Source organism: Paroedura picta, chromosome 6 (genome assembly GCF_049243985.1).
Source record: "Paroedura picta isolate Pp20150507F chromosome 6, Ppicta_v3.0, whole genome shotgun sequence".
In the NCBI taxonomy this organism is placed as follows: Eukaryota; Metazoa; Chordata; class Lepidosauria; order Squamata; family Gekkonidae; genus Paroedura; species Paroedura picta.
This window is the reverse complement of record NC_135374.1, coordinates 42212130-42239536: the sequence shown is the minus strand read 5'-3', so window position 1 is coordinate 42239536 and position 27407 is coordinate 42212130. Positions and strand designations below refer to the sequence as shown.

At 43.7% G+C, this 27407-nt stretch overlaps 1 protein-coding gene across 5 annotated transcripts in view; it reads right to left on the bottom strand.

Annotated features, from left to right (window-relative positions):
- Nucleotides 1-27407, bottom strand: part of ILDR2 (immunoglobulin like domain containing receptor 2) — a 61347-nt gene that overhangs the window by 24968 nt on the left and 8972 nt on the right. For all 5 annotated transcript variants that reach the window (XM_077342272.1, XM_077342270.1, XM_077342271.1 and 2 more), the window contains exons 2-3: nt 26346-26678; nt 24934-25053 (exon numbers count right to left, since the gene is read on the bottom strand). In XM_077342272.1, the coding sequence (XP_077198387.1) occupies nt 24934-25053; nt 26346-26678 (453 nt within the window). The remainder of the gene's footprint in view (nt 1-24933; nt 25054-26345; nt 26679-27407) is intronic.

The window sequence follows — 27407 nt, the reverse complement described above, 5'->3', positions numbered from 1 at the left end:
TCATTCATCATTAAGGACACCCCAAGGTTTCTTCCCCGTATATTCATAACTGTTATTTTTATTAATAGTTTCATTTAACACAGAGTATAGTTTTGAAATAAATAATATAAAATCATCTGCAGTAGGGCCATCTTAAAACTTTCTCAATTTTTTTACCATTGAAAAAACCCTGAAACATTCTTCAGGTTTCAAAAAATCCCAGAAGTGGTGCAATCATGCAGAATCAATATGGTTGGGAACATAGCTGTGTACATGCTCACCTGGGGCCCCTTCCCCTTCTACCCCTAAGCCCATCATTGGCCATTGGGGATGTCGAGATGACATATATGGTCATATCAACCAATAAATGTTTGACAAATTTTGTTAAAATATATTAAAAAATAATTAACTCCCACTCATTCAGGAAACCCCTCCAGGGCCATCAAGCAACCCCAATTTGAATACTTTGAATTTGTCTACTTTCCTGAACTGCTTCAGCAAAGGGTTCAGTATATAATGAAAATAAAATAATATCTTCAAACTAGAGATGTCAGACAGCAGCTGCTTGGAATTTGTTTCTCAAATGCCACATGGGCCTATGGTTTATGGGGGAAGGGGCCTTCAGCATTCCCCTACCACTTTCTCTTCTATGTGGGGCTCAATTTGTCATATAGGGCAGTGGTCCCCAACCTTTTTATCACCGGGGACCACTCAACGCCAGGCACCACTCACCGGGGACCACTCAATGCCTTTTACTGAGGCCCGGGGGGGGGGGGTAGTTTACTCCTCTACTCTCAACCACTGCCCTAACGCTCTCTGATCACTATGATAATGTTTAAACATCCCTTCAAAATAAGATACAGACATACCACAACAGTGAACATAAGGAACATTTTATTTTCAACTCATGACAATGACAAATCAATGGGAACCCTGAGCTTGTTTCTCTGCAACGAGATAGTCCCATCTGGGAATGATGGGAGACAATGACACCCGAAGTGTGTTGTAAAGGGCCGGGGGGGGAGGCGTCCTTTGGGGCCCACCTCCAATTAGTCGAAGGACCACATGTGGTCCGTGGCCCACAGGTTGGGGATCGCTAATATAGGGTATTGTGAGCATAGCCAATTGGTGTATGTTCAGTACTCCCAAAGCATATATCCTCCCAACTAAATGTTTCTGTTAAATCCAGGAAGCCGGGACACTGGGAGTTCAATCAGCTCTTGCATGGTACAAGCAAAGGCAGAACTGAACCAAAATCCACCAAAACACCCCAACATATATACATGGGGTGGAGGCAGGGCAGGTGGTCCCTTTAAAAGCGGTGCCTGACCTCTGGCTCTAATTTTGGTATTGATGTCGGACCTCTGGCTCTAATCTTTCCAGCAGCTATTCCACCCAGCCCTCCCTTTTCCCCATTGTTCTAATTTCAGCTTATATTGACTTTTAAAAAATGTGTTATTTGTTGGTGTACACATATGTAACAGCTTGCAGTTTGTTCAAGGGGGAGAATGAGCTTACACACCAGCCTCGCCCATTTTGTAGGGGCCTCCTGAAGGGGTTGTGTGATGCTGAGCTACAGAGCATCCCTCTGGGAGGCCGCCTGGCTCACATATCGAGATAATAGGAGGGGGCCCTAGAAGAGGCAGTTGCCCACAGGTGCCCCAATTTGCCTGTCAACTCCGGGGTGCAGCATGCATCACAGTGCAGAGCACACATGACATGGAGGTTCTTGGGCTAGTTTGGTGGCTGGTGTGGTTGCTTCCTTGCAGTCCACTGGCCATGAGATGGCTGGATCCACCGCTGTTGGCACCTTCGCTCAATTTGTATAACAATAAAGTTGTGGTCATTTTCTTGCCAAACTATGGGTGCATTGAGTCTTCATTCCACCCCACAAACTGCCTCCCTGCTGTGCAACAGATCTTCCTACCAGTGCACGCTATAGGTCAGTTTCAGGTTCAAACTGATTGGATCTGGCAGATGGGATCCAGTCACACATTGGTCAATGTCATGCCTGTTTGGATCCTGCTGCGGACCGCAAGGTCAGTCCTCAGCAGATCTACAAACACGATACCCTTCTCCGCTTAGGTAGTCACTAAGCAGCTGACAAACAAAGTTCTGCAGGTATTGTGGGGGGGGGGATGTGAATCCTAGTAGACCGGTACACCTCGGGAACTGGGGCTAGTGGGGTAACATCTTGGGTAGAAGGTGGGGCTACAGGAACACAGGGCACTGGCTTCTCAGTCAGCTGTGCTGGTAGGTGCAGATCAGGGAAGTAGAAGAACACCGTAGCTTTCTCGTTTTACCACATGTACGGCCCCAGAAAAAAGTAGAGCTCTTGCCTATGTGATATGTAATACCTATGTTATTTTGTTATTTTGTTCAGATATTGTCTGGCAATCACTGAAGAAGATATAGAAAGCATGATAAGAACACCTGGAAATTTTGGTTGCTGGAAATTATTGGATATTGATAAACTGAACATTAGAAATATATTCATTTTAAAAGAAAAAAAGACTTTAATATATTTGTGCCATTTTGATTTTGATTTTTGACGACGTCGCACACAATCTGCCACACTCCTGAAACAGTCAGATTTGAAATAGACAGTGCAGTAAGGAAAAGGTCTTACAGTGTAATCCTAAACCAAGTCACCCCTTAATCCATTGATTTAAATGGATACAGGTAGCATGTAACTCTGTTTAGAACTGCACTGGAAATCCTTCCCAGCCTACCATTTCTCTATTTCATTCTCCATTATCAGTATTCTGAATACAGGACTCCTTGTCTCAAAAGGCAAAAAATGTATTTGTAACTCAGTTGGAAAGCTGGGGGTGACTCAGAATGGAGAAAGGGAAGGGTCAAACATCCTCCACCAATTCTAAGCTAGATCAGATCAGTGATCCATGTAGCCCAGCATCTTGTTTCATACAGCATCTACTAAATCCATGGGTTCACTAAGACATAGACATTCAGCTCCAACAACCAATTTTAGTGGAACCAGAAATACTAAACAACTGAACACAGACAAACAAAACAGTGGAACTGTTATATACATGTTCCTGCCAAGACATGTGATTGGTCCTTAACATAGGCCCGTGACTGAACCTTAAGTCTGGCTCATGGTAGGTCCATAAATCTCTTCTATTATTTGAGCCCGGGGCCAGCAAATCCCAAGCAAAATCTCAGGATCTCAATCTCAGGTCCAAAGTTCAACATCATCCATCTAGACACAGTATAGAGAACATGGACTTCATCTGCTGTCTCCCAGAACCCACAGTCAGAGGTCTGCCACCTCTGTACATGGAGGCTCCCTTCTGTCACCAAGGCTAGGAGCAATGGATAGACCTCTCCTTCATAAATCTGTCTTTCCCCCCATTTAAAGCTCATGCCCTACCACCTCCAGTGGTAGTGTATTCCATAATCAAGTCATTTGTTGAGTAAAAATCTAGTCACTGGTTGATTATTTCCTTTGGTAAATTAGTAGAAACTGTTATTAAAGGTAGAATCATTAAGCACATTGATGAACAAAGTCTACTAAGGGAAAACCATCATGGCTTCTGCAAAGAGAAGTCCAAGTCCTCCTGAGCACTGGCTGCAACTAGGGATATCAGCCCCCAGTGAAACCTGGGGGTCCCCCCAAATTACACCTCATTGCCAGACTGTGGAGATCAGTTCCCCTGAAGAAAATTGATGCTTTTTTGATGAATATGGCACTGTATCGCAATGAGGCCCTTGTCCTCCTCAGGCTCCATGCCCAAATCTCCAGGACTTTCTGAATCTGAATCTGACAACTCTATGCCCGGGGGCCAGGAGGGACCTGGCAATCCTACCACAACCAGTAGGTTAACTTCCAAAGCAATGCAGGCCTGATCATTATTCTTGCAGCCCATTTTTTCTTATGTGTTCTTTTCAAACATTCATATCGGCCTGGATCCTTACAAAGTGTGTCTCATTCCAGTCTCACACAAAGGCAAACAACAGGATTCCACAGCACAGCAAAACTTCAGACAAACCAAGAACCATTTTTCCCATCTCTCCCAGTTTTCTGTTTGCCCTCTCCACCCTATTTATTGTGAAGAATTCAATCTGTAAAGGAATTCACTAAGCTCTTTGCTTAGTGATCAGTCTGGGAAAAGGCAGAGCAGAGGCCATACCTAAATAAAAATCAGTTGACACAAATATTCCATCTAGCTCCCCATTTTACCCTAGCTTTGAAAACAAATAACTAAATAATCGTGCTCCGCAGCCGGCTTTCATAATTTTGATTCTTTTCCACTAGCTGAATTAATTCAAAGATAACCCTCTTCCTATTGCTGCATAATTCTCCCCCTGAACCTCCCCCTGATCCTAGTTTTTAATACCGGCTGTTAAGTAGGCTGCTGAAAAACACTACAGCTGACCCAGCCGCTCTTGTTCATACCAGTGGTTACCACAGCAACGGTAGGGGGAGGCAACACATAGGCTTGTCATGAATGCTTGCTAATTGAAGGCCAACTTTCCTCCCACAGGGATGAGCAACAAGTGAACCAAAAATATATAACGAGAGAGGACAAAGCAACACACTCAGGGTGGGGAAGGAAGTAAAAGGTTTCTTGATGAATTTTAGGTCGGAAGGGGAGAAGTTTGTCATGGTTAGTGTGGGATAGCTAAATCCATGCTCAAAGCAGTTGAGATAATGAGGTATTACCTTGGAATATGCAAACCATATATGGGAAAAATCAGAAATAAAAGTGTAAGAATCATAAAAGCAAAGATGCTGGATTCTCCAGTACAGAGCCAGAAGATTTCTAGGAATATGGTGGCTTTAGCAACCTTCCTAAGGCAATTCATTTTACTTTGTTTTGTACCAATTGTGATGCAGAATCAGCCACCTAGATACTAAAGCTGTGGAAAAGACTGAATAAAAGGACTGCATAGACAAGAGGACTAAAGATAGGCCAAACCAACTGCAGCCCAGAGAGGAGGGGTGTGGAAGTGTTGTAACCCCATAAATTGAGTTTGGTTGTCTAGAATGCCCAATTTCTACCCTAGCAGAAGCACAAGTGGTTCCAGGGAAATATCTGGCGTGTGCTACTCAAAGGCTGCTGAAGGGATGGTAAAAGATTTGGCAGTCTTCCTCCTGTTATTTTTGACAAAGGACATAAGGATCATTTGGGCATAAAATTTACATCCTGGTCGCTGTTCAGTTATATCATTGCATATAAAGTGCCATTGACTATATCCCAATATTTTAACAGAGATCCCTTACAGCTGCTAAGTGTGGCTATTCTCCGAAGAGGGTAGATTCATACAAATTTAGATATTTCTTTAAGAACCACTGAAGTACAGTATCTCACCACAGGAGGATAAAGCCCTCCACTCACGCCTGCTTCTACCTCTATTAAGGGCTAAATGCCTCAAGTGAAATGATAATCTGAACAACCGTACATTCCTATACGGAGGGCAAATGAGGACATTTATTCTGTCTTCCCACCTATTCCTGTAATTGTGTACTGGGAATAAATCTCTGTCTTACACTTAGCAGAGGTGTCAAGCTCAATTCAAAGCAGAAGAGCACAGAGTCTGGACAAGCAGGCAAGGTAAAAAAGCATATTGAACTATCCACATAACAAATCATTTCTCTTTGCTTTCTGTTTATTACTGCTCATCTTCCTGGAAAAGGAGTTGCTGGCATTTTGATAAATGGATTGAAACAGCAGCATGTTTTTAGTGTATTTAAATATATATAGAAACACCCTTATCACTGAGGACTACAACCCTTCCTGTTGTTGTTTCTCAGTGTCTAAGAACAGCTCTCATCCAACTAAGCCAACTATATGGCCCACTTTATTAGGGCTGTCCCAGATGGCTATATCCAAGTGGCAAGTTTGTCCTTGTTTCAATAATTTAAAAAAACTAGGACATGCTGTCATTGTTTCTATTCCCCTGCACTGCTGATTACACCTTTTATACAAGTATATTCAGCAGCTGCCTCTCAGCCGTTTTCCTAAAATGCACCTGCTGCCTCTCAGCTGAAAGCAGAAGTTATAACAATGTAGATAATCAAGTGGTAACCAGAATGAAGCAGGAACTAGGAAATAGAAGGAATTGATTTGGCTTTGAATATAGGAGAATATAGAACCAAAGAGGGAGAGGAAACAAGGGGGGGGGGGTAATGCAAGAGGTAAGTACTTGTAAAAGGAGGGAAGGCAATTATGAAATATAGAATATATTACACAAATAATTAGTGTGGAAGAAGTGAGAAAGATAAAAGCTGTGTACATATAAGATAATGCAAATGGAAGCAGGGAAAAGGAATGTAGAAAAATTGTCTTTGGGGATTTGGAATTATGGTCATTTGACCTTGTAACCATTTAATAGAAACAGCAGAGGGCATAAAGAAAAAGTATTTTTCCAGCAGTGGGAGTGTGTATATCTTTGGCCAAGCCCTGGCACTAAGAAAGGAGCCAGGACCACTATGAAAATATGCAGGAGAGGAAATGTGACTTCCATAATTCAGAGGGGTATGCAGGATAGGGATTGACATCAACTGGTTTATGAGGCAGAATTCAACACCAACTTAGCCCATTTCATAGTCCCCTACCCGATGTTCAGGGAAGGTACCTTCCCCGAACATTTATTTTATTTATTTATTTAGATTTATTTAGATTTATTTACCAGACTTTTGTCCAGTTCAGCTCTTCTAGTCATTTAAACCTAACAGCTGAGCAGGATGGGTCCTCCTGTCAGCTGCTTCCAAGCATACCTTCCTGATTTTTAGGCTAAAATGACTGTGAGACATTTCACTGGTTGCTTCGGCTTCCCCTCGCTTGGAAGCAAAGAGAAACAAAACCTACCAGTGAAATGGCTGTGAGCTACTGAACCTGTTCATTTTGCCCCTCCCACCTGCTTCCAAGCAGGGGAAAATAAAATGAGCCAGTTAAATGATTCCCAGCCATTTCAGCCTAACATCAGATAAGAGCACCTGCCCCACCATTAGGCTGAAATAGCTGTGAGCTATTATACCAACCAGTTTTGCTTCCCTCTGTTTGGAAGCAGGGAAAACCAAACCAACCAGTGAAATGGCTGCCAGCAGTTTAACAGTGTGGCAGGTCCACCCATCCTCTGTTATGTTTAAATGGCTGTGAGCCATTAAGCACGTCCATTTTGCTCCTTCCACTTTGAAGCAGGGGGATGTGTAATGGACAGATGATCCCCCCCCCCGCTTTCTTCCAGCCATGGAGAAAGGGGGATCCAAACCAGGCAGTTCAGTTGGGGGAAATTCCAGTTTGGTTCAGTTGCCACCCCAAACTAGAATTCTTCTGTTCATGCCATCCGTATTCCAGGAATTTGCTGGGAGATATATTGGGAGAGTGTGTCCATGTAATGAATTCCTCCTTTCTCTCTCTGCTTGAAATAAACTTTTCCCATCCCTCTCTGTTTTTGGTTAGTCAATCAAGGAAACAGCAGCCGCCATTCACAGAGATCAAAGTTTTAACAAGCAACAAAGACCGCCAAGGAGGCTGTTGCCATGGTAACCCTAGTCACTGAAGCCTTTAAATGGTGCCAGTACCCTTTGTTAGCAACATGTGGCTGAGGCTGGCGAGTAAGAAGAAATGATGGGGAAATCTTTTGGCAACAAGTAGCACTTCTGAAGAGCATTATAGAAGTCAGGGGTAGAACTGAACAGAGATTCAAGAGACTGCCAAGAGTACCATATGGAGTGGGAGCAGAACGATTGATGGAAAAGCTACTGCAAAGGACAGACAGGAACCCATTTGTCAAAAACAGGGAATCACAGATGCTGCCAGCCAATTACACGCAGTGCTTTTATTTTACTCCACTCTTTTACAGTGTTTATAATGTTTCCTTAGCTGACTTCTCTGACAGTGTCCAGACACAAACACAGGCCTCGGAGGGCAATTGGGTACTGAGGATAGCTTATATTATATGATCATTAGGGTCATACAATATCTCTTGACAAAAAATTGCTAGCCAAAGCTTCTTGATTTCTTATGGCCTACCAAAGGAGAACTACTGGAAGATGTACAATCAGTCTTGCTATCACTTAAAAACAAAAACAAACCATAAACCAAAAACAAATCGCAGCCATACTGGACTCGGAACTTTGTCTTCTCTCTTTGCCTTCCAATTTGAGTGGAGTTCTGGCTGTTCTGTCCACAGAATCCCTGTCACTGCTCCCATCAAAGCTGCAGCCTTCACAACTGTACTTCTGTTAAAAGGAAGCTGTTGGAACCCTGCACAGATTGGCTCCAGTTTGACCCCAATATTCATGTTTAAAGGGCTGACTTGGACTGCCCCCCTCTGAGCCACCAGCCTTCACTTTCTTAATCCAACTTCTTTTTTTATATCCCGAGCCTGAATGACCACTGATCAAGACCATGCTAGAACCAATAAACAGATCTTTCTTTTTCACCATGTGTTTAAAACCTTGGCCAGGAATCAGTTTTCTTGTGGTATAATCCGAGGAGCCCACATATGCCTGGGAATTAAATGCTCAGCACAGACCTTCCATGTACATCTAGCTGATAGGACATGAAGTTGACCATGTGAGGTACAAAGGGACTGAAATGTGTATTGCAAATTAAATTGACTATTCAATATATCAGCTCCAAGAATAGGGAATGGAAATGGATATAAAGATGCACATCTTCAGACAATGTGGAACCAATATTCGCTGGCAGTGTCCAATAGCAAAAATGTATTGGTTTACTATTTTCCAAATTGTGAAATAAATAATAAAAGAAAAAATGCCAGGTGATCCTAAACTTGCACTTCAAGGGCTTCTGCCAAACCATTTTGGCTCAGAAAAATGACCAAGTGGGAAAGGCAGCAGCCCCTTTTCCCTTCATATCATGGTCCCGATCCAGATCAGGCTCCTGCAGACTTTTAAAACAATGTTCCCAAAGCCACTATGTGATCGCAGAGAACAGTAAACCAGGATTCAGCAGCACCTATAAGCTACAATCCGGTTTATTCAGGGGGAATGTAACCACCTCCAAAATAGGCCAACGATTCAACCCACAAGAAACTTCTTCTCTGACCAACAGAAACTCAATCCTGTCTGGATTTAGCTTCGGTGTATTGACTGAATCCCATCCATCCCATTGCCTTCTCCTGGCACCTTTTTGGGATTTTCACAGACCCACCTGCCAGCTGTTAATGAGAGACAGAGGTGGGGGTCATCCAAATGTTGATGGCATTTCACTCCAAATCCCTGATGAGAAACAAGATGGAGCCCTGTATAATTTCATAGCATAAATGCCAAGAGTCCAATTAGCAGTCCCCTGTAGTATTCAGAAAACCATTTCATGTTTTAGTATAATTCCACGATTCTGGAGACGTTTTACTTATGGTTTTACTTATGTTTTAGCATAAACTGTCTGGTTAAGCTGTTATGAAGGACTCGGTTGAACCTTGAGTTTCTTTGTTTATTAATTCCATTTATATACCACCCTCCCAGTGTACTAGCTCAGGACAGTGTAGAACATCAATAAAACAATACATAATTAAAATAATACATTAAACCATTTAAAGCTAGTATTTCTAGTGCCACCCCTTGGAATAGGTCTGTTGGCAGATTGATGGAAACGTGGGAATGTTTTTTAAAGGGGCCCTGTTCTTTGTTAGATGTTTATGTCAAATAAAGATTCCTAGAGATGTAGGGGGTAGTGCCTAGGAATGGCAGTGTTTTGGGAAAGAAGGGACCTCAATAAGGTATGCTGCCAGAGAATTCATCCTTCAAGGGAACTGAACTCTGAAGCTTGGAGATCATTTGTAATTCTGGAGATCTCCAGGCCTCACCTGGAGGCTGACAACCCAAGCTGTTTCTGTTAGAAATCCAGGTCTGAGTTCAGCCTGAAATGGGTCTAGATAATCCATCCTCTCCAAATACATCTGAGGCTGAACACCACTGCTCGAGCATCTTATCCCCCCAAAAAATGGAATGTTGGCAGTGGGCAGTAGTTATTTATTTATTATTGCATTTTATTGGGATTATAGAGCTCCAGGCATGCGTTCTTCAAGAGAGGTCTTATAACTCCATCTTTCAAAGAACTTTGAACTGCACTTTCTACAGAGAGGCCTTTCTTAACTGTTGGCCTAGGGCTGCAAAGCCCCTGGTTACGATGGGGGAATTCCCAGTTCTTTACTCCCTTTGCCTTCCATTATCTGAGTGGCAGCAGGAGACAAATGAAAAAACAGTACTGGCTGCAGTGTCCCATTATTTCTGGTAAAAAACTGGAAGTGACATAGGGTAACTCTAGGAATCTTCTGATACGCTATGGCAGCCAGCATTGTGCCCCCTCCCATATACTCATCCTCAGCCCTATTCTTGGACCACTTGACCAGATCAGCCCAGCTTGACACTGACAGCCATAAAACACAAGGATCAAGTAAGTAAATCTTTTGTGAAATTTGCAGCATCTACTCTCAACTTTTTGCCCCAAGGGGGGGGGGACACACCCTTATTCTTCACTCTAGTTCACCAGTTCACATGTACATTCAATGAGGGATGCAGAATTTACTTAGCTTTTAAGTTCTGGTACACTGTAGAATGGAGGCAAATCCAAATCCAACTCTACAGAGTTTGGAACTCCCTTCCATTTCACATGACATCTTATGGACATCCTGTGGATTCAGTATAATTGAAGCAGTTTTGCCGATCAGACAGGAATGAACATTGCAAAAAGAACTCATTGATCCTTTCCAAGCAACAAAATATAAGCCCAATGTCAATTAAATTGATATGCCAAACATCTTTCCTAGCACATCTGTTCTGGAGAAATTACATTTCCAGCATTCAAAACTGCAATTATGAGACACAATGCAGTCCTACACTGAGTTACTCCAGTCTAAGCCCACTGATTTCATTTGACTCAGAAAGGAGTAACTCTTCATACGATTGCACTCTGTGTGTGTATGTGAATGAAGTGCTGTCAAGCCACTTCCAATTTATGGCAACCATACGAATTAATGACTTTTGAAATGCCCCACCATTAACAGTTTTGCTCACGTTTTGCAGGATGTGTCTTCCTTGGTTGAATCAATCCACCTCATGTTGAGTCTTCTTCTTTTCCTGCTGCCTTCAACTTTTCCTAGCCTTATAGTATTTTTCCAGTGACTCTTGCCTTCTCATAATGCGACCAAAGTACAATAGCATCAGTTTAGATATTTTAGCTTCTATGAACAGTTCAGGCTTGATTTGAACCAGAACCCACATATTTGTCTTTTTGGTGATTTACACTATTGTAAAACTCTTCTCCAACTCAGCATTTCAGTCAAATTGCCTTTCTTCCTGTCAGTGTTATTCATCATCCAACTTTCACACCCATATCTAGTAATGGGGAACACAATGGTATGAATTATCTTGATCCTGGTCACAACTGATACATCCTTAAACGAGAAACTAGGAATTTGTGATGTCTTAGGGTGCAATTCTAGATCGACTCCTTGTGGGGCACCCTGGATAACACTGAAGAGCTAAAATCATAGGATCTCCCAACTATACTACACACATGGAAACAAAGAACAAATCAAACAGTCTTTCTCAGGACTCCTTGAAAAGGTTTATAAGAGACAACATTCAAATCTGCCAAATGGAGATTGACATTAGCAAGTCAAAATGCCAATACATTTCACAAATCTTATTGGCCAATAAAATGAATTTATTGTTCAAGAAACTCATCTTGTTAACAAAAACTAAGCCCACCACAGAGTCAAAATTGTGGGATATGATGTAATTAGTATCACATAAGATCATACCTATGGAATAGGGACATGCCCAAAGTGACATTGAAAATGTAAAGCTGACATTGAACAACATCCACGACATCCACACACTCATAGTAAAAGCTGGGGAAATACATGTTGTCAGTGTTTACAAACCTCCTGCAGGTTAGAATCATAGAATCATAGAGTTGGAAGGGGCCATACAGGCCATCTAGTCCAACCCCCTGCTCAACGCAGGATCAGCCCTAAGCATCCAAGAAAATGGCCAGCACATGTTTTTTCAACCTTCTCTCATCCTTCTGTATATGCCAGTGACTTTAAAAGCCACGATGGAAATTGGAAATACACAGTTAATGAGAAGATGGTGAGGCACTTTTGTTATGCCAATAAAGGCTCTGTACTTGGGCTGAAAAACATGTCTTACATCTTGTTTTCGAGGCTAAAGACAGAGGCATCTTCAGATCAACAGCATGGAATAGAGAGTCCAACACTGATTTAACATTTGTTTCATTTGTTTTGAGAATCAAAGAGTTGAAAGGGGCCATACAGGCCATATAGTTCAACCTCCTGCTCAATGCAGGATCAACCTAAAGCAACAAGGATAAGTATCTGTCCAGCCACAGCTTAAAGATCGCCAGTGAGGGGGAGCTCACCACCTTATTAGGCAACTGATTCCACTGCTGCTCTTACTGTGATCCCCCCCCCCCCCGATATCTAGCCAATACCATTCTAGGCATAGTTTAAACCCATTATGGCAGATCCTATTCTCTGTTGCCAACAGGAAACACTCCTGGCCATCCTCTAAGTGATAACCCTTCAAATACTTAAAGACAGCAATCATGTCCCCTCTCAAACTCCTCTTTTCCAGGCTGAATATTCCCAAATCCCTCAGCCTTTCCTCATAGGGTTTAGTCCACGCAGCCCAGATCATCGTAACTGTCCTCTGCACCCTCTCAATTTTGTCCACATTCTTTTTGAAATGAAGCCTCCAGAACTCCAGGTGCAGTCTGACCAATGTGGTATATAGCAAGACTATGATATGTTGCAGTTTTTATGTGATGCCTCTATTGATATAGCCCAAGATCACATTTGTCTTCTTTTCCGCCACATCACACTATCTGCTCATATTTAGCTTCCAGTTCACAAGTACCCCAAGATCTCATTCACACACACCCAGAATAGTATGCATGCTTCTCGTTTTTGTGACCCAGATGTAGAATTCTGCATTTATCCTTATTGAAATGCATCATGTTCTCATTGGCCCATTTTCCCAGATCTTGTTGAACTCTGTCTCTATCTGTTTGTTACTCCTCCCAATTTGGTGTCATCTGCAAATTTAATTAGTAGGCCCCCTACCCATTCATCCAGATCATTGATAAATGGTGGCTTATCCCAAGTCCAGGAAGAACAGAATGCTCCAGAATGCTCCAATTTCCAAGTGTGAACTGAATGTCTACCTTAATGGCACTGAACTTAAACACAACCATACACCTAAGTACCTTGGCATTACCCTGGACAAGAACTTGAGCTATAAACACTATCTTACCAATGTAGCAGTGAAATAACAGACTCCAAGATTAGAATCATAGAATCATAGAGTTGGAAGGGGCCATACAGGCCATCTAGTCCAACCCCCTGCTCAACGCAGGATCAGCCCTAAGCATCCTAAAGCATCCAAGAAAACTGTACATCCAACCTTTGCTTGAAGACTGCCAGTGAGGGGGAGCTCACCACCTCCTTAGGCAACCTATTCCACTGCTGAACTACTCTGTGAAAATTTTTGCCTGATATCTAGCCTATATCATTGTACTTGTAGTTTAAACCCATTACTGCGTGCCCTTTCCTCTGCAGCCAACAGAAACAGCATCCTGCCCTCCTCCAAGTGACAACCTTTCAAATACTTAAAGAGGGCTATCATGTCCCATCTCAACCTCCTTTTCTCCAGGCTGAATATTCCCAAGTCCCTCAACCTATCTTTATAGGGCTTGGTCCCTTGGCCCCAGATCATCCTCGTCGCTCTCCTCTGTACCCTTTCAATTTTATCTACGTCCTTCTTGAAGTGAGGCCTCCAGAACTGCACACAGTACTCCAGGTGTGGTCTGACCAGTGCCGTATACCAGTGGTCCCCAATCTGCAGGCCGCGGCCCGGTGCCGGGCCGCAAAGGCCATGGCGCCGGGCCGTGGCTCCCTCTCCCCGCCCCCCCCGCAGTAAAAAACTTCCCAGGGCGCAAGCTTGCGGCCCGGGAAGCTTCTTACTGAAGGGAGGGCGGGGAGAGGGAATCAGGGCAGTGCCGTGCCTGCCGCGCGGCTCGCGGGCGCGGCCCGAGGTGCGGGCGCGGCCCATGGGCACGGCCCGATGCGCGGGCGTGGACAGCGGGTGCACGGCCTGCAGGCGCGGCCCAATGTGCGGGCGTGGTCCGCGCGGGCGCAGCCCGATGCCCTGCCGGTCCCCAGCCTCAGAAAGGTTGGGGACCACTGCCGTATACAATGGAACTATGACATCTTGTGATTTTGATGTGATGCCTCTGTTGATACAGCCCAAAATGGCATTTGCCTTTTTTATCGCTGCATCACACTGCCTGCTCATGTTTAGCTTACAATCAACAAGTACCCCAAGGTCTCGTTCACACACTGTGATACCTAGAAACGTATCCCCCATCCAGTAGGCATGCTTTTCATTTTTCTGACCCAGATGCAGAACTTTACACTTATCTTTATTAAATTGCATCTTGTTCTCATTTGCCCATTTTTCCATTGTGTTCAGATCTCGTTGAACTCTGTCTCTATCTTCTGGAGTATTTGCCAGTCCCCCCAATTTGGTGTCGTCTGCAAACTTGATGAGTAGTCCTTCCACCCTCTCATCTAGATCATTAATAAATATGTTAAAAAGTACCGGGCCGAGCACCGAGCCCTGAGGTACCCCGCTACTCACCTCCCTCCAGTCTGATGAAACACCATTGACAACAACTCTTTGAGTGCGGTTCTCTAACCAATTTCCTATCCACCTAACTATCTGAAAATCCAGATTGCAGTCCTTCAATTTATCCATCAGAACATCATGGGGAACCTTATCAAAAGATTTACTAAAATCCAAGGAAACAACATCAACCGAATTTCCACGATCCAGCAAACCTGACACTTGATCAAAAAAGGAAACCAGGTTGGTCTGAAAGGACCTGTTGGAGACAAATCCATGCTGACTTCCTTGGATCACCAAATTGTCCTCCAGATGTTTGCAGATCGCTCCCTTTAATATCTGCTCCATTATCTTACCCACAACAGAGGTCAGACTCACTGGTCTGTAGTTTCCCGGGTAATCCTTCCTCCCTTTTTTGAAGATCGGAATAACGTTTGCTCTCTTCCAGTCCTCCGGGACATCTCCAGTCCTTAAAGAGGTCCCAAAGATGATGGACAAGGGTTCTGCAAGTTCTCCAGAAATTTCTTTGAGCACTATCAGGTGCATTTCATCTGGCCCAGGGGATTTGAACTCATCCAGTGCAGCTAAATGCCTCTCCACAACCTCTCTGTCCATGACAACCTGCCACCCAGACACTATCTCTTGGCTACTGCCATCTCTAGATGTGTCTGAACCCTTTGACCCGTGGGAAAAAACAGATGTAAAATAGCCACTGAGCCTTTCTGCTTTCTCTGCATCCTCCGTTAGAGTTTGTCCATCCGCACCCAACAGTGGGCCTATTGCCTCCTTTACTTTACGTTTGCTCCTCACATAACTGAAAAATCTTTTCTTGTTACAGTGGGCTTCCCTGGCCAATCTTAGCTCACTGTCAGCTTTGGCCTTTATTTAGTACAATTTGAGGTATGTCTGCTACAACACTTAGATGCTCAGCTTTGAGGTTGATGTACAGTACTTTAGCGTGACTCAACAGCCCCCGTGTCCATAAACTTGATGTCCAATTCAATGCAACAATGAGAACAGGAGATGTATTAAACTCACTTTGATCTATTGACTAACCATGTTATGGCACATCATCTCCTGCATCACTGAAGACAGGATGCTCTTCTTCACTAATATTGAAAGATAATTCAAAAGAGAGTTGCCAAGCCACAGAGACATGGCTGACAAAGACCCATCCAGACTAAGGACCCAATAGCCAGCAATAAGATCTACACAAATTCTGCAATCACAACATTTCAATCTAGGGAATGAATGGTTGCAACCATAAATGCAGCCTGATATCTATAACCTGATAAATACTAGTGAGAGGTCCACAGGATTAGATTTGCCACATAAAGTATGGAAGATGGCAAATAGAATATGAACAGGCTTTGGCAATTGAGTACACCTATTATTTACATGAGGAAAAATATGGAATGTCATAATGCTACAGCCTGCCAAACTATTTTCCTTCTGTCACAGAAATGTGAGTGTCGTGCTTTCCAGGATAATGAGACAGAGCTCTTTGACCCCTACCCAGACGTGACTGAGTGGATCGAAAATTGTGATATTAATATTGGGGGATTGCCCTATCTGTCTACATACCTGTTGTATCAACTTGGTTACATGCTTTCTGTGGGTAACTCTGCCATAGAATAAATAAAGAAGTGTGATTTTTTGTTGCAGTGGTTGTGAAGCAAACCATAAGTGTACATATTGCAATGACAAGCTGTTAAGTGGAAGTTGCATGTGAGCATGATCAGGTTTTAAGAGGCAGGCGTTTCCTCACTTACAGAGAGTCTCACAATCTAAAAAGCTTTTCAACAGTAACAATGGATCACCCAACAGAAACCCAGGAGTCAAACACTAGACCTAGGTGCCAACTTTGTTCTCACATACATTCAGATAAGACTAATTCAGAGCCTAATAACATAATAAAAGCTTATGCTGGAGTAGATGTTGTTACTCTTTAAGGTACCATTGGCTTTATTTTGTTACAGGAGATTAACACAACTACTCCTCTGAAAACACCTACCCTTAATTCTTTTCAGTCATAACTTTTCATTACACATATGGGGAAATATGTTACAATCAGTCCTCAATATGTACACTTACTATTTTATGTGAAAATAGCAATGGAAACTGAAAATATGCATGTGGTCCCTTTCATTTTTAAAATTTGCATGGCTATAATATGTCATTTGAATAATATACTTTTTTCACAGTCGAAATGACAGTTGCACATATTGGGAAGTTTGTGTGTTGAGCAGTCTTCCCACGCCATTTCTCTTCCTCTGAAACACCTAATCTAACTGTGAATACAACTGGAGATCTTCTAGCGCTGTCAATAGGAAACATTTAGGCTGATAAAAGCAGTATCTTCCAGTCTTCTCTTATGAAAAAGGTTCACTCTGAACTGTTTACATTCTTGCTTATGGCCAATAGGGTGTTTTTTTTCTCCCTTTCTCCCAATCATCAATATATCTAGTGTGGTCAAACTTGTGAATACTTAAATCCAGAGACTGGAGCCATGAACACACAAGGGCAACTTGATACGCAGCAACTTCCATATCTTATTCAGGCCCAGTTGCTTGCTTCTGTTCAAAAGGCCAGGATCTCAAAAACCAGGTTCAAATCCTCATTCTGCCATGGAAACTCACTGGGTAGCTCTGAGCCAGAAACTTTCTCTCAGACTAACCTACCTCACAGAGTTGTGAGGATGAACTGGAGGAAAAAGGACTGATGTAAGCTACTTTAGGTTCCCATTGTAGATACATGGCATCTTTAAATAGGACAGGGTCCTATTAATCTTTAAATAGGACAGGGTCCTATTAAATAAAAGAGTAAGGCCACCTGGGGAGGAGTTAGGGCGGGCCCTGTCCAGGATAAAAACTCAGAGGGCCCAATCAGGAGCCGCGAAGCGGCTCCTGATTGGGCCCTCCGAGTGTCCATCCAGGGCCAAGCAGCCAATGGGGAGGCGCGCAAAGCGCCTTCCTATTGGCCCCTCACCAGGACAGACCAAAATTCCATTCACCCAGCCCAGTCTGGCTGCCAGTCTGCTCCTGACCACCGCAGGGAGAGGAGGTCAGTAGGGCTGCCAAGGGGGGTGAGAACAGAAGCTTGGACAGGCTGCGCCAGCCCTTTTCGCCCCAAGGCTGTCCTAACTGTCATGTCCAACTGTAAATTGCCTCAGAACCCTGACAGAGCTGGCAGGAGGCTGCAGAGTGCTCCCCCTCCCCCCCTTCAGGCCTGCTGCGAAGGAGCCTCTGACAGGCCCTGACTGAGGGAAGGAGGCCTTTCCAAGAGCAACGCAGGGGAGCCTGAGGGGCCTTCCTTTTGAGGGGGGGGAGACTTTCCCCTTCTGCCAAACAGTTGCCTGACAGGGAGGCCACAGAAAAGCCCCTTCTCACTTAAAATACTGCTCTGGCCAGGGGTTAGACACAGCCAAGCCATGTGTCTTTCTTCTTTCCAACTCTCTGCAGATTTGAGGCCACTGCACAGCGTTATTCTGCAGAGGAAGTTGGCTCTTTTGTCTCATCTGCACAACAACCCTATGCAGTAGGCCTCAAGTCTTTCAATTCAACAACAACCTGTGTGGGAAGCCTTAAATGTTTCTTCTCTACCACAACCCTGTCCAAAGTAGCCCTTTCTGCCTGGGGAGCTGATCTTTATACTCTGCAGGTGAGCTGTAATTCCAGGAGCTCTCCAGGCCACACCTGTAGGTTGGCTACCCCTGGGTTGGAAATATTCCTGGAGGTTTGGAGGTGGGACTTCAAAATCGTACAATGCCTCAGAGTCCAGCCTTCAAATGAGCCATTTTTGCCTGCAGTTGGTAGGAAATGGTGCAGGTGTGTCCCTCCTGGCCTATAGGTTATGGCCAGCCCTTATCAGCAACTGTTTGTATTCTGGGGCGCAGACAGGCAGACCAGCATCAGTCCTGTGAGTCTGGAAAGTGCAGGAAGATCTAAATAAATATTTACAGCCTGAAACTAAATAGAGAACAAGTAAATGTCTGGAGACACATCGTAACTGAAATAGTAACTGGCAAATAACCTTGGCCTGGTAAATTAAAAAACAGTATTAAAAACCTTACTAAGGTCAAGACTGCTGTGCACAGACAGTCTTCCTCTTAGGGTTGCCAGCTTCCCTGTGAGGCTCGCTACCCCACCTCCCTCATGGGGAGTCTGCTATGGGGAGAGAAGGGGAAGACGATTGGAAAATGCTTTGAGACACCTGAGGCCTGCTGGGTCACTGCGGCCCATTCCCAGTTCTCTCAGATCTCTCACAACCCTACATACCTCACAGGTTGACTATTGTGGAGAGACAAATGGAAAAGGTGTTTGTAAACCGCTTTGAGACTCCTTTGGGTAGTAAGCAATAGGGTACAAAAATCCGTTCTTCTAAGGAGCAACCATGAAAGAAGCATGTGGGCACATAACATTTTACCAACAGTGAAAATATGGGAGACAGAAGGAACAGGGTGGACACCTGTGTACTGTGACTACCCTATGTGTATTAGGGCAGAGGGGCATTTCGGTGAATGTGGCCTAATTCACACAAGAAGGGAAATGACGCAGAACTGGGGGGAATTGGTTGCCATGTAATCTTCCCCTAAGAAGAGTCTCCAGTCTGATTTTCCCTTCACATATCTGAGGACATGGCTCTGGAAAGCTCATCTGTAACCACTATGCCACAATTCCCAAAGGTCAGTCCTCTCCCACAATCAACGAACATTCCACACCACAGGTTCTTGACACCCATATCTCCACACCCATGGCCTCATTTGCCACCATGCCACCACAACCTCCCACACAACACACATGAAAACCCCATGCCCTTTCAGACTGGACAATTCCTCCCCTTCCTCTTCCCACTGCCAAGCTCTAGCGCCCGTTGTATTCTTGGAGACAACGGGATTTGCCCCTAGTAAAGTCATAATAAATATAGCTGAAGATTGGGAGATGGGCAGTTAAAAGGTAGGTTGGCTGGTAGTAAAAAAGGTGAAAGGTGAAGATATGGATCTAGACAGGAGGAAGCAAAGCAGAAACAGTGTGGGGAAGGGAATTCAGTGGGGAGATGAGCTGCTCCTCTGACAAGTACTTCCACTTTTCCCACTGCAAAACTGGGCCATAGTTTTCCCAGACAGAGGCTGCCAGGGGGATTGGAGGAAAAGCTGGAGATAGAGGGACATATAAAGGTAGGTTGGCTGGTAGGTGGCAAGGAGAGAATGAAGCACGACAAAGGAAGAGGCTACAGGGTCTTTCAGGGAAGTAAAGAGGAAATACTGGAGGAGGAGAAAATGAGATTCCCTTGCACCACAAGTCCTTGTAGGTACTCCACCTGTATCATATATTTATCTTCTTCTTCTACAAGATCCAGATAAGTCTATTTACACACATTTAACAATCTGAAAATTAGCAAAGAATAGATTTGAGAAGCAATAATAAGACAGGAATGAACTAAGTTCTTTCCATTACATTAACATCTGCTATTTACTAGCAGTCCAATCCTAGACAGCATTACACCCTACTAAGACCACAGGGTTCACTGGACTTAGAAAAGTGAGACTATTTAGGATTGCGCTGTAAATCACTCATTTAATGCTTTCAAGCGTTTATTGTCTCAATTAAATGCTACTCTGCAATATGCTGTAAATAAAAGAGGCAACCCAGCCTCCACAATGTTGCATAATTTATAGGCAATCCCTAATCTCTTAAATGTTCTAGTTCTGCTTCCCCCTTCAAGGTTATCTGTCTCCCCTCTGAAAATCAACAAACAGGCTTCAAATGTTATATTTATATTCAAATTTGCTTACAATTCATTAATAGTGGGAAGTGTCTAAATGTTCCATGAAGTCCCAGAATATCAACAAATGATAAGTTTCTAAATGTCTGTTTTCAGTTTCAAATAATATGCCATGTGACAGAGAAACGCTAGGAATCATCGTAAATGGTGAATAAAAGGTAAAGGTAAAGGTATCCCCTGTGCAAGCACTGGGTCATGTCTGACCCTTGAGGTGATGCCCCCCAGCGTTTTCATGGCACACTCAATACGGGGTGGTTTGCCAGTGCCTTCCCCAGTCATGACCGTTTACCCCCCAGCAAGCTGGGTACTCATTTTACCGACATCGGAAGGATGGAAGGCTGAGTCAACCTTGAGCCGGCTGCTGGGATTGAACTCCCAGCCTCATGGGAGAGCTTCAGACTGCATGTCAGCTGCCTTGCCACTCTGCGCCACAAGAGGCTCTTTAAATGGTGAGTATGAAACACAAAAACAAAACTTGAGGGAGAAGTCAAATACAAATAGCAACCTATCTAGGGTTGTGATTTTACATACTTTCTTGAAAGTGTTGTTGTTGTTGTTAGGTTCGAACTCGTGTCCGACCCATCACGACCCCATGGACAATGATCCTCCTGGCCTTCCTGTCCTCTACCATTCCCCGGAGTCCATTTAAGTTCACACCCACTGCTTCAGTGACTCCATTCAGCCACCTCATTCTCTGTCGTCCCCTTCTTCTTTTGCCCTCAATCGCTCCCAGCATTAGGCTCTTCTCCAGGGAGTCCTTCCTTCTCATGAAGTGGCCGAAGTATTTGAGTTTCATCTTCAGGATCTGGCCTTATAAGGAGCAGGCAGGGATGATCTCCTCTAGGACTTGAAAGTAAGCTCTACTAAATGGAAAGCATATAAGATGACACTATGTAACCCAGATTGATTTCCATGATCTTTCAGCCGCTAGCCAGAGCTGATTGCATCAAGATCAATGTTAACACTTTAAAGGGATGCCACCAGTTTCTCAACCAGCATTCAACAGATGAACATACAATTTCTGATTCTTGCAATCAGGCATATACTGATCCTGGGTCTATTTAGCTTCACGCCAAACAACTCAAGCAGCAGTCAAATAGATTTGTAACTGGATGTAGGTTACTAGAATATCATCTGGGATTCAGTTGAGAACACATCAGAGGCCAGAGGGAAATTATATGATTATGCAGAACTCTCCCGTTTTTGACCTTATCACTTGATGAAATGTATTAACCCAAGGTTGAAGTGTGTTAACATAGTATTTGTTTGTTAGATTTATAGCCCACCACTCCCAGAACGGCTCATGAGTAACAAAGGTCAGATAAAATCCCTGATAAAAACCCACATTAAGATCCAACATACCAAAACCACAAGACTGGCAGCGAATAAAAATCCTCCCCACACCCCGGTCTGGCAGCCCGGAACCTACTGAGGGAAAGGAGTGGTGACTCGCCTGATGGACTGGCATAGTCTGTTGGACCAGCCCAGCCTGAGGAGGGACCCCTGATCTTACTTGCTGTGGCCTCAACCAAAGACCCAGCAGAAGAGCTCCATCTTACAGGCCCTGTGGAACTGTACTACTCTGTCAGGGCCCTTAGCTCACCCAGGAGCTCATTCTACCAGGTTGGGGCCATGACCAAGATGGCCCTAGCTCAGGTTGATGCCAGATGACCTTTTGGGGGGCTGGGGATCTCCAGCAGATTAGCACCCATAGAGTGAAGATCCCTGCAGGAGACATAAAGTGGCAAGGAGTCCCTCAGATACAAGGAGCTCAAGACGTGAATGGCCTTGAAGTTTAGTACCAAAACTTTGAACCTGATCTGGGCTGCAACTGGAAACCAATGCAGCTGCCTCAGCACTGGCTGGATACTGGCCCTCCAAGGTGTCCCTGTGAGGACCCTGGCAGCTGGATACTGCACAAGTTGCAATTTCTGGGTCTAGGACAAGTGTAGGCCCGCATAGAGTGAGTTACAGAAATCCAATCTGGAGATGACCATTGCATGAATCACTGTAGCCAAGTAGTCTGAGGACAGGTAGGGTTGCTAGTAGCCTCGCCTGACAAAGGTGGTAAAACACCATGTGGGCTACTCCCGTGACCTGGGCCTCCATAAATAGGGAAGCATCCAAGATCACACCCAAATTCCTGGCCAAGAGCAAGATGTTAAATTGCACCCCAGCCAAGGTGGGCAGGTGGGCTTCCTGATCTGCCACCTTTCTGCCCAGCCACAAAACATCCATCTTGGATGGGTTGAGTTTCGGGCAACTCAGCTCTAATCACTTAGCTACGGTTTCCAGACAACTGGCAAATTTATACAGGGGGGAGCCCGGGCAGCCATCCATTAGGAGATAAATCTGGGTGTCATCTACAACCTTAAGAGCAGGGCAGTCACACTTTTCCACGGTTAGGCTGTAATGTCTGCAATCCATTTAACCCTTCTCTATCACTTCCACAACGACTTTGAAACATTTCAAGCATATAAATATAATAATAAATTTAACACGCTACAGAGTAACTACCTATATCGTAACTTCCATTTAGTACAGGATGCTGAAGCAAACAGGAAGAGGGGAGAATATAACATACCACTTTATAACTTTCAACAGTTTCTAGCTATCTAGCTGAAAATCCACATAATCAATGATGACAGACGGTACTGTCTCATTCTGAATCAAACCTTTGGCTTGTGGAATGAGCTCCCAAGAGAGATCAGGACCCTGTCATAGCTCCAGCAGTTCTGCAGGACCTGCAAAATGGAGCTCTTCTGCCAAACCTTTGGTTGAGACCAGCACAACTATTAAGTGCATTGCACAATAGACACCTAAATGGGCCTCCCCCGACCCACTCCCCCACCTTCTGTCACAACACTGGATATTGTTCCATAAACACCTGGGTAGAACTTACGTTTATGGCTGTCTTTTAATTGGATGTATTTTACTATTTTAAGATATTTATATTGTATTTTAATGTAATCCTATGTTGTGTTTTAATTAGGTTGTTAGCTGCCCCAAGACACTGGTAAGGGGTGAGATATAAATCCAAACAACAACAACAACAACAACAACAACAATAATATTGAGACTGGCAGCAGCTACTCAAGATCTAAGGTAGAGGTCTTTCATGTCATCTATTACAGTAAAATCTGACAAAATAAAATGTGTGGCAATGGATGCCTGCATGTATCACATTTACAGTTATCTTGAGATTCCTGGTTAGGAAGGCCACTGTGGCTCCTCAGCTGTTTCGACAGCTGCCACTGGCCATTCTTTCTGGCAGAACATATTATAGCTCAAGACATAAACACAGATTACTGGCCCAAGGGCACTCGGATGGCATGAGATAAAACTGCTGATGTGAGTCTGGTCAAGGCCTGGATGGGAGACCTCCAGGGAATCCCATTTACACAGTCTGCAGTTTTACGATGGGAAAATGGAGGGATATATAAAAGATATATAAAAGATAATAAAACATCAGGCAAACCAATTTTCTGCTAACAAAGCTGTTCGCAGTTTTTCTAAATATGTTGTGTAACATTGTTCAGTACATTTCCCTACCCAGTTGTTTTGAGACTTTGCAGGCATTTAAGGCCAATGCAAAACCCTTTTGTGTCAATGTGCTTCTAATCTGTAGTTGATACTGTAATTAGGGATGATATTCTAATATATTGCTTCCAGTGCTGATGTAGTTAATTAATGAGCGCGAACTGGGTTTTTACAAACATCAAACAAGACAACACAATTTTATGCATCCTGTATCACAGAGTCTTGCTTCAATATAATTCTATCATCTTGTATCCAGCCATATGCAGAAGAGGCATATGCACTTCCATATGCAGAAGAGGCAGCTATTTCCACTGATTCCTCCCACCGCCACTGCCAACCTCCATTTTATCCCCTATACCAGGGGTAGTCAAACTGCGGCCCTCCAGATGTCCATGGACTACAATTTCCAGAAGCCCCTGCCAGCAAATGCTGGCAGGGGCTTCTGGAAATTGTAGTCCATGGACATCTGGAGGGCCGCAGTTTGACTACCCCTGCGCTACACTCTTCAAGGAGGGCTCATTGGGCAGCTGTAAGAGGGAAAGCAGTACTGATCAAGGTCTCCCTTGCAGCAGCTTTCCCCTTGCAAAAAGAACAACTTTGCAATTGTGATTAATAATAATAATAGTTTTTTATATCCCACTTTTCACAACCTGAAGGAGCATCAAAGTGGCTTAGAATTGCTTTCCCTTCCTCTCGCCACAACAGACAACCTGTGAGGTAGATGAGGCTAAGAGAACTCTGAAAGAAACTACTCTGCAAGAATAGCTCTAACAGGACTGTGACTAGCCCAAGGTCACCCAGCTCTCTGCATGTGGAGGAGTGGGTAATCAAATCCAGCTCAGTAGATTAGAAGCCACCTCTCTTAATGACTGCATTAAGAGCAACAATGAACCTTTTTGCACTTATTATTTCACACATTGATAAGTACATTGAAATGAGCAGAGAAGTAAACTACATTTACCGGAAAAGCAAACTGAACTCACCCAGAACAAGCAGCTCCACTGATTCCTCATTCTCGCCCTCCACGTCATCTGGTGTGACAATGATGCAGTAGTACAGCCCACTGTCTCCCCACATCAGTTTTCCGATGTGTAGGTCTGCATCTGAAAAGCAGTGACAGATCAAGAGTAGAATCAGAGTCCCAACTAAAAAGGTGAAGGCCCACATTGTACAAGGGACAGAGTCTTGAGAGTGGCTGAATGAAATATATGGTCAATACTGCAGTAAACAAAAACAAAAAATATATACTGACAGGGAATACTAGGTAGTATTTCAGTGTGTGAGACTTGCATTTGGGAGACCTGTGCTTAAATTTCAGAAGAAAATTGAACCACAAAACTGATTATGTGGAATGTGAAGTAGCAAACCAGTTCAGTTCTACAGCTAAGTGGTGCAGTTCCACAGGGCTGGTAAGATGGAGCTCTTCCACCAAGCGTTTGGTTGGGGCCAGTGATCCAATAACATCTAATGCACCCCCACTTAAAAAAAAAAACACTCCCATGCCCACATCTTAATCTGGCAACAGACCTATTGAAAGGGACAGCACTAGAAATGCTAGCTGTAATTGTTGCTGCTGTTAGTTAAAGATAGTTTTAAATGGTTTTAATATGTTTTTTTATTATATTATTATTTATTGATGCTGTACACTGTCCTGAGCTGGCCTACCAGGAGGGCAGAATATAAATAGAATAAATAAAATAAAATTAAGGCCATAGAGCAGACATGAGGAGTAAGTACTATCCTCAATATCCATCCTTATTCAAAGCCTTTTCTTGAGAGGAAGCTGAGTACAACAGCATGCTCCATAATCCAACTAAATATATCAGATGAGGCATAATACTAATAACGCCTATGTAGCATTACAAATCACTCAATTACGTTTCAAAAGCATAGGGAACAAGCATTTGATTCACTTGTATGTACATTTGTCAAGTAAACTGTGAAAGCAAGAGGAAGCCAAGCTTATGTGGTAAGTGAAGAACTCTCTGTGATTTTTCTTCTTACCCTGCATTTCTCTTTAGCTTGTTTTCTGCAGTAATATATTGCCCTAAAGTAGAAGGCTGATTAAAACAGAGAATTGTTATACGCTGCAATGACAAAATCAGGCAAGTTTCCTCTTTTCTATTCTCCATCTCTCTTTAGGGTACACACTGTTAGGGTACTCTTTAAGGTACACACTGCGGTAGAACAAAGTTCTTCCTTTGTCGCATGGGTTGGATTAGACTACTTGTACATTTTTTGAATTCATTTATTCATTGATAAAGTTGATCCAAATAATTAGTCAGCATGGTCCTGAGACTATTCCATAAGAAAATTCTCAAATGTTCCCCTCACTTTCCATAATTGCCAATAGAAAAGAGATGTTCTGAGCATTTTTAAACTGCTATAAAGTTACCATGAACAATGGTGACATCTCGTCCCTTGTAGAATTCTCCAATTGTGACCGCAGAACCCTGCTTGGAGGCCACAATGCGGACTGTCCTCCTGCTGTCAACACAGTCCACGTATGGGTCCCATTCCAAGTTCCTCTTGCTCACTGCCTGGATCCCTGCAGAGACCCCACCCAGAGCTTCTCCCATGCGATCCTGGCAATAGGATTTGAACTTCCATTGCACCACAGCTGGTTGTTTGGAAGAAGTTGAAAACTGGCATCGAAGCACAACAGGCTGAAAAAGCATGGCTACCCGTTTCTTCTCAGGCACTCTGACCTGCAGTCCTTCAATCACAACTGCAAAACAAAACCATTAGAATTAGTGAGTTGCAGGAGACACAACATCTGTACATATAAAGTATGAATAAGGGGCAAAGCACATGACTTTTTTTTAATGTCATGTACAGGTACTATCTAAAACTCTGGAGAACTGCAAAAAAGGGGATATAAATACCCCCTTCCATTTAAACCTTTGTGGGTGTTTAATTTGTCTCAGAACAATGAAGCAGGGGGAGAAGGGGTTCCCTACAATCCCCCAGTGCCATTTTCCCAAGCCAAAAAGGCTGGGGGGGGGGGCGTTATGTTCCCTTTTTTGCAGCTGCATGTGCTGAATCGGTACCCAGAGTTTTAAATGGATCCCAAACCTAACTTGTGAAGATGTGTAGTTTGACCCCGAGATGGAGTGCTGAACAGTGATGATCGTTCCCCAAACCTTAGAATCTTTAGTGCTCATGAGGAATAGCGCTGAAGACAAATGGCAGCATGCAAGCAGAATGGCAGTTCTTTTAATACCACAGGAAAAAATAGCGCAGTTAATAAAGTGGTGCTTGAACACCACTTTGATTCCCCCTCTCCCGTGGTTGTGAGTGGTGAATGATAAAGCAGCAGGAAAATAAGCTACAGGTGTAGCATAAGCAAATTTAAACTATCAGTGTGGGATTTACACAGAGCAATAAAAATATAACAACTTGAGCCCTCATTTTGAGAAGCAAGAAGATTTTTATTTACATCCATCCTTTCTTCTTT